Here is an 8,600-nt window from a genome sequence, read left to right as displayed (position 1 = left end):
CTTAATAGTATGAAAGTACTATTGTATTTGGCAAAAATAATTGATTTCCATTGTAGAGTTATTTTTGTAATTGAAGTCGGAAATAAAAATGTATTCTTGATCGCGCCCCTTACCGTACGTGAAGTTTTTAATAATTGTGTTTAATCTTTCGGTGGCTGCTAGCAAGCAGGTTGGAGTGGGTGGGAGGTGTAGGACCGTACCGCGAGCCGTTGCCGAGTCCCCTTGTGCGCACTTCCCGAAGGCACCGGGCTCTTATACAGGTCCCGAGGGCAAGTTAAAGGTCCGTCCGCGAGGGTGTTGTACCCTGTCCGGACTTCCACCGGGGAGTCCGTTTCTGTGATCGCGAGCCTTGTTCGATTTCGTTGGTCCCGTTAATTTTCTATTTCCCAGTTCTGAGTTTTCCCGTATCGACTCGGCGTGAAGTCTCGCCCATATTGTAACGCGTTATCGAGTAGGGCCGAGAGGTGAAATAAATCTCCCGAAGGGAGGGTCCTTTTTCGCAGTTCCTTTTTGTTAATTTACCTAATCCCGGTTAGCGAATCCCGAATCGGACTTCTCTTCGCTCGCGCTCACGTTAGTGCGAACCCCCCGGCTCTGCCGTGCCGCGAAGGGCCTAAGGTCCTAGCGGGGCTGGGTAGCTGGTCGGATACGCCCGGGTGGGTTCCGTCGATCGGACCGAGTCGGGTTGCTCGCGCTACCGGGTACCAGGATCCCGAGGTGCGCGCGCGCACCTGACGCCCTAAATAAATCGGGCTCCCGGAAAGGCCGATGATCGGGCTTGACACCCTTTTCGCTAAGGTACCCCAAGCGTATGACTGTTTGCCGACTAGGGATAGGAATTCTCGTCGCAGTGTATATAGGAATGTTGTAGTTTAGTGTTTCAACAAAAATAAAATACAAGTACCTTGTAACAGGAAAACTATTTTGCGAAAATTTTATATAGTTTATAAATGTTTATATAGATTTTTAAATAAATGTATAATATATAACATGTCTCTAATTAACATTTACATACCTATAGATTCGATGGTGACCAACCCATTCTCATCGACCAAAATACTTTCCTCCTCGTCCCTCACGACATAGAATCCACCGCTTGCATTCATGTGAAATGTTTTTAATTCCTATTCAGAATGAAGAAAAAAAGTATTTTTCCAATTACATTATCACCTTATTATCGCCCGTTAACGTTATTTAGGTTAAGTTCTACTTTTTAGAAACTTACCGTATAAGGCATCTGTAAAATGAAGAATATAAACCGATGGAGCTATGACACTGTTTCTTTGGTGGTAATACTCGAACTGATCGTCGAACTCAAACTCTAAGGTTTGTTGAACATCGAAGGAGTGGGAGTTTTGTTTGTTTGATAAAATGTTGAAAAGTAGGGGTTTTCAAAGTAAAGGAGAACCAATGAGAGCAGGAAGCGAAACGTGGAAAACAGGAGTATTTTAGAAAAGGATTAGGGAAAGGAGTATTTTAGAAAAGGATTAGGGAAAGGAATATTTTAGAAAAGGATTAGGGTAAGGAGTATTTTAAAAAAGGATTAGGGAAAGGAGTATTTTAGATAAGATGAGAAAGAATACTTGCAAGAGTTTCCAAATTAAGATTTACAGCAGGGCTATTTTCCGTTTCCGAGAATCCTACTAATCATTTCATTACCTTGTAATTGTAGAAGACGGAAATTCCTTCTTTCACGAATATAAAGTATTGAGGGTCAATAAGGGTTAGGGTATTTGCAATAGAATAAAAAACAATCTTAACTACAACAGTAAAAATTCATAATTTATTTCATTCCAGCCGCAGTTNAAAATATCAAGAATTCCCGCGTCAGCACTCCGGCGTCCAGTAACCTGCCGCCGCTAAAACGCGCTATCGCGACACCCGAATCTCCGCGACGCGGAAGTATACTAATCCAGAGAAATTACGTCAAGGCACCTCGTGCGCTCCTCACAGCTGACTGTAGTTCAAACCTCGCGTACGAATAAATACAACTCGTATCGCCACATAGCCTTTCGTTCGCACCCCCTTTTTATTCCTCACTCTCCTAGATCCCACCAGAGGAATTGATCTAGCCGCTCGGATCAATCTCCTCCCAGACGCGAAATAAACGTTACGCGCAAGATTTGGGTAATCTCCATCCAAATTACCCCGGCCTCGCATCCGCTCGGCCGCTCCGTAACACACTAATGAAAATTAGAAAAAGGCTACGCGGGGAAAGATGTACACTTGTCAACATCACATTCTAATACTGAGGATTGTTATTGAGTACACAAACTCGACACTTTTGGGTGCGACATACGAAGATATCAATGAGATTTCCCTTGTACAAAACTTGAGCGAATTTTCGCTATGAGCTCTAATGTATGTTGTGACGTCGCTGCGTGGTAGAGAAAACATAATGTGCCACTGGCAGAGACAGCCAGCTACACGGTTCTTGTGGGATGTTCCACTACATGCAATACGTTAATGCATAAGTACTTCTAAATGTCGAGTTCTTTTGTTGTGTGAGGTCATAGTTATCTATTTCCTATTTGTATGTATTTCTCTGTAAAAAAGCCTTCATTTCCTTACGTGAAGTATGACATTTTTATTGAGACACGACTCCAGATGATCCTAACGTTCAACATTACTGGAATACGGTTGCATGACAATCACAGAGCCGTGACTGTCACGACACGCACAGCAGTGACGTTTGCAAGGTCACAAGTTTTTCCACTGCCTGTCGTTCCGTGGCAGCACAGTTATCTCGGAATTTGCCAAGTAGTACCATTTTCCGCTAGAGGAGCAGTAGCGTCTCTTGGGATTTATTTCCATAAGTTACATTTTTTCTTTGGATTCATTGGAGTTCCTGCTGAGCAATTGAAGGCTTCACCAAATTCTTGGGTATTTGCTATTGAGCCGATCACTCTTAAATGTAGAGTGCTGTGCTGGTCCACTTCTGTTTGGAACAACATCATCTCTGGTCTCATATTGTCGCAAAATGACTATAATAAGAGCAGAATAGCATTAACGATACAAGTTCAAGTCGTGGAATATGATTTCTGATCGATGAGTCTCACTGACTTACATTTGCAAACGACATAAAGAAAACTTGTTCATTCGTGTACTTTGTTAAATAGGGCAATCGTGGCTCCTCGTGCCCTCGCTGAGCAGCTTTTGCTCGATAAACAGCGGCTAAAGTTTGAAGACCGCTGGAATCAGCAATGTTTTCGCTCTGAGTTTGTTCTCCAGGTCCCTGAACACAATTTCAGTAAGGTTATTAGTAATTTCAATAATGGTTGTGCAGTAATTGATTACGTTGCATGAAATTGACTCACGTAAACGGTTTTGTTTATCTTCTCCAATTCTATAACTTTATATTGGTTAAACTGACTAATGAAACATGCTGCCCTTTCTTTATACATATCGACAATCACATTTGGCCACCATGAAACCATGAAACCATCTTTATCATGGAAACGACCTGAAATTTTACTCCATTTATTAGGGGGTTAATTTAAAATGGACATTGAACTTGCGGGTTAACCTGTTAGCTGTGTTTGACGAGTATACTCGTCATGAAAACACACGTTTCAAATAGGTCGACACGGTTAAGGGGATGTGAAAGGCGTCTCTGAGGGGTCAAATCGTTTATAAAAGTTTTCTCCGAACTGGGTGAACCGAATCGTTTCAAATTTGAGTACATGAATACGGAGACCCTAATGATGGTCCTGAAACTCGCGAAATTTCATTTTTCATACAAAAATTTATTAGCTTATCATGGACTAGAACCAACGTCGCATATTTTCGATATTTTCACGCCTTTTGAAGGCCTAGAATCAAAAATGAAGAGTTTCAGGACCGAGTCTGGACAATTTAGAACAATATAGTCGTATAATCTTACAGAGTCAGGTGGGAAAATATTGAGAATACTTTTATAAACGATTTCTGAAGAACGCACGCTTGTTTCGTGGATAACACGTGCTCTGTAATAGCTCTTAGGGTAAAAAATTAGTTGCCGATAATTGTGNAAGGGGCTATACTGAGAGGAATCAGGAAGGAACCATCCAACTCCCTGGTGTTTCCGGCCCACTGCCCGGTCACACCACCACCACAACCGGCCCACCTGTCCGGATAAGGCCGCCGGGGTGGGGACGAATGTTGGAACTGCCTGGGGTTGGGCCACCCATATTCGCAGTGTCCCTTCCCCAGGCAGGTCTTTTGCTACGGGTGCGGAGCCCGGGGGCGCACCTTGGGTGATTGCCGGCGATGCGTGGATCGCGACCGACGTTGCCGTCGCCATGGGAAGGAGGACTGCCGGGGATAGACCCGGGGGAGGTTTTACCTCCTGGGTGTATCACCCGAAATGGGGAATGGGGTCGAGGTGCTGGGGGGCAATGACGCCGAGTTATGTTTTTAAGTTCCTGGAAGGAAAAATCGCCGTTTTGTTTTTTTCTTAAGTGCACCCCGGCCCCTTTAGTGGTTTCCCCTGATGCCTTGTTTTTTTCCTTTTCGTTAATTGTGTCACTGTTCATTCCTTCTTAGAATACCTTCCCGTTAAGGGATCGGGATATGTTTCTTTTGTAAGACCGTTCCGTGGATGAACCTTGTTCCCGTTATTACCGTCCGGCGAGGGAAGTTTGTATTCCTTTTGGTTGTACCGTCCCGTTCACGGCTATCTACTTTCGTCATTACCGTCCCGTTGACGGCCATTTAGTTTCGAGTTGTCGTCCCGCTGGCGATTATATTTTCTTTTGTTCGCGTGGTAACGCCCCGCTTCCCGTCCCGTAGAGGGGTAGGCCAAGTAAAAGGCCTAATTTGTGTTCATGTGCAATAAACCGTAAATTGAGCGGTTATCCCCCTTGTTTGTTCCATATCCTTCCCGTGATGCGGTCAGAGATCTCTTGGGTTGTGCGAGGGACTCCTATAGCCTCCGTATGCTCCGGCTTCCCTAGGGGGGGGAGGAGTTTGTGACGTAGCAAAAATCGTTGCTCGTCACAAGGAATTTTAAGACCGGAGCGGGGAGGAGTCCCTCTGGCAATCATTAGCATAAGTATTATTGTNTCTGACGAACTACAATAACAATTATTTATAATTAAGTTTTCTTTTTCGACAATATTTCTATTCAATGTTTTAATCATTTATTGCGTTTATTTCGTTGCGCATATGCTATTAGCTTTTGTTTTTCCATGTTATCTGAATAACTTTTGTATAGTTTTACCATTTGTTTAGATTTTTCTTCTCTTATTGATCTTTGCGCTCTCATTGCTTTCAGATATTCTTCTAGAGTAGCTTGGCACTGTTGAAGATGCTTTGTAGTATTCCCCATTCTTGTTTTTTTCGTCCGCGAAAATTGTTGTGGGGTAGTGACTGCACATGCCAGTACACGTTTCCGCCATGTACTATATTGCTGGAGCTCGAACCTGGAACAGCAGCAGCAGCAACAGTAGTAGCGTCAAGTAGTTTCACTTCCCTATGTGAACAAAACAGGACATCAATATTGTAATGTACATCCGTTTCATTACAAAATTGAAATTATATCATGACAAAAATTTTGCACACTTCATAAGGTATGCCGTAACATTTTATAACAATTTTTTTCATTAAATCTATTTACATGTAATTAAGGGGATCATCCACTGGTGACAATGGTGAATCTTTTATCGCATTTGTACGTTCTCTGATTATTAAGCCATTTCGACTAGAAACGGCCAAAGGCACTATATTATGTTTCTTTCCTAGAAGCTCTGTCAACTCTCTGCAATAAGTATTATTTCGTATTATGTGTATATTTCTTCATATATTAAATTATGAAGTAAATTAACAATGCTTACTCTTCATAGCGACACGTAGATCGTCCACGTACATTTTTTGTTGTTACTAGAGATCATCATCATCATCATCAAATGTTTGCAATTTATTTTCTGCTTGCGTGGGAGTAACATTATATCCCAATTCGGCCATACTGGTGCTGATCTCCTTCCACATTAATTTATGTGTTTTGATTTTTCGTAATAAAATCTGATCTCTATAAATTGTTAAAAGCAATTTCGTGGAATCATCATTCCAAAATAATTGGTTCGAATGTTCAGACTGTGCTGCAGGTACACGAACAGATGTACGTAATGGAATACTTAAATACTTTCCATTCACGTTACAAAATATTGTCTCCGCATTGAAATCTATTTCCGATACATTAAATTTGAATTCCATCCCATCTATAAGAATAAAAGTAACTTACAATGAACTCTATTATTAATTTTGTTAGTGTTGTGACGTAGCAAAAATCGTTGCTCGTCACAAGGAATTTTAAGACCGGAGCGGGGAGGAGTCCCTCTGGCAATCATTAGCATAAGTATTATTGTTTTCGTAATAATGTAAAACTTGCGATAGGCTTCACGGTGCGCGAGGCGCACCGTGCGCGTGGAAAGAATTTTCACAGGCTCACGGACAGCGCGCGGGTCCCCGAATTCGAAGGTCCTGCTGCCATCAGTAGGCGGCCGCCCTAATTAAGTGGCCTAGTGACCTATTTAAACTATGCGAGATGGCAGGTCGGGGCCCGGTAAGAAGTTCCGCTAGGCTCACCAGGAGGACACTGAAGCCGGAATGTAGGATCTTCCGGCGCATCCGGCATTGCCAGAGGGATCGTCAGCGCGGTCACACTCCCGTCGTCTCGTCCCGTCCCGTCAGCGCTTACCGCCCGGCGTAGAGTCCCGAAAGGCGCCGTACCGTCTATTCTTCCTGCCCGTCCTCACGAGGTCTATTTTGTTATGGCTGCGGTCAGCCTGGGGTAATAAAGAGAAACTGTCGTCGCTGTACGGGAAACCGGCGTTGAGAGTGCCCGTGGAGGCGAGGTCACTTTCGTATAATTTACCGCCTCCCGATAAGTTTTGGATCGCGCATAATTATACTATCCCGGAGGAGGAGGAAGGTCTAAGTTCAACGCTTACCGCCGAATCAGTCACTTTGTTATTTGTGAACCTTCTGATTTCCGGAAAACCGGTGAGAGCTTTGGTAGATTCGGGAGCCTCCCGAACCTTTATCGGTCGTCACTGTCCCGCTTGGGAAGAGTTACTAGGGGAAAGGACGGCGTTGTCGGCATCCCAACGTGTAGTATTTGCCGATGGACGAGTCTCTTCCATACTGGCGGAAATGGCCCTACCAATTACCTTGGGCCCTGTGACCCGTATGATTACTGTTAGGGCTCTTCCGGACTTAACCTTTCCGTGTGTCCTAGGCCTAGATGCCTTAGTTGCCTTTGAGATACAGATCGACTTCCCTCGGCTCGTGTGGTCGTTCGCTTCGCGACCCGCCACCTGGTACCCTTTTGAAGGGCTTGTGGAGTTGCGGCGGGAGCGAGTGATCCCGTGTGCGGGGGGGGGGGGGTGAAGCTGTCGGAATGGCAAAAGATCGCCTTACAGCAATTCCTCAATAAGGAATTACCAGCTTTCTCGAAGGGCTTAGGGTGTACCTCCCTAGCAACCCACGTCATTGACGTCGGAGACCATCCACCGATTCGTCAACGTAATTATCCGGTCTCACCGCCGATTCAGGCTGCGATTAATGACGAAGTAAATCGTTGGCTAAGGGATGGAATTATAGAACCTCCTCGGAGTCCTTGGGCCAGCCCTATCGTAATGATTCAGAAACCAATTGGCACTTACCGTCTGTGCCTAGATTTTAGAAAAATTAACGCCATTTCACGGAAGGATGCCTACCCCTTACCGCTACTTCAGGGGATTCTCGATAAACTACGCGCGGCAAAATATATTACCACCCTGGATTTAAGTCAGGCTTACTTACAGATTCCGCTATCTGAATCGAGTAAAGAAATTACCGCGTTTGCCGTCCCGGGGAAAGGCCTGTACCATTTTGTCCGAATGTCGTTCGGATTGACGGGGGCACCGGCTAGATTTCAGCGGTTCATTGACCGTCTAATCGGGCCGGAAATGGAACCCCACGTATTTGCGTATTTGGACGACATTATTGTCGCAACGCGTTCCTTCGATGAACATCTTCATTGGTTACGATTAGTGTTCGATCGGCTTAAACAGGCAGAGCTTACTATCAACCCCGATAAGAGCCACTTTTGCCGTTCTCAAGTTAAATATCTGGGATTTCTCGTTGATGCTGAAGACCTTCGAATCGATCCGGACAAAGTTGCTCCCGTGTTGGATTCTTCTCTCCCTCGAACGGTAACACAACTTCGCCACTTTTTGGGCATGGCGAGCTGGTATCGCCGGTTCATCTCTCAGTTCGCCCAAATTAGTGAACCCCTAACTCGCTTATTGAGTGGACGTGGGACCACGACCAAAATTCCGCTTTCCGAGAGATCCAACGTCGATTAACTACCGCTCCCATTCTTCAGTGTCTCGACTTTTCGTTACCTTTTATCGTGCAAACAGACGAGAGTTCCTTCGGTTTGGGCGTGGTTCTGTCGTAAGAACAGGGCGATCGCGAGTGGGTCATCGCCTCTGCTAGTAGGCGCTTAACGCCGCCGAGCGGAGATATACCGTCACCGAATTGGAGTGCTTGACCGTTATCTTCGCGGTTGGCAAGTTTCGACCTTACATCGAGGGTTACCATTTCCACGTGGTCACGGACCACAGTAGTCTGCGCTG

At 44.8% G+C, this 8,600-nt stretch overlaps 1 protein-coding gene across 1 annotated transcript; it reads right to left on the bottom strand.

The window, feature by feature from the left end:
• Nucleotides 1-2,240: 2,240 nt before the first annotated feature.
• Nucleotides 2,241-3,463, bottom strand: LOC111674236 (endothelin-converting enzyme 1-like; the record flags this gene model as incomplete). Its single annotated transcript, XM_023433716.1, is given in 3 exon segments — nucleotides 2,241-2,984; nucleotides 3,068-3,235; nucleotides 3,318-3,463. Coding segments are annotated over 3 exon segments (494 nt in total), but the record flags the coding sequence as incomplete, so codon positions are not given.
• Nucleotides 3,464-8,600: the final 5,137 nt, after the last annotated feature.

The sequence above is a fragment of the Orussus abietinus genome, unplaced genomic scaffold (assembly GCF_000612105.2).
Source record: "Orussus abietinus isolate OABI.00-Male unplaced genomic scaffold, Oabi_2.0 scaffold1112, whole genome shotgun sequence".
NCBI classification, from domain to species: domain Eukaryota; kingdom Metazoa; phylum Arthropoda; class Insecta; order Hymenoptera; family Orussidae; genus Orussus; species Orussus abietinus.
The sequence above is the reverse complement of the archived record's forward strand: the minus strand, read 5'-3'. Positions and strand labels throughout refer to the sequence as shown.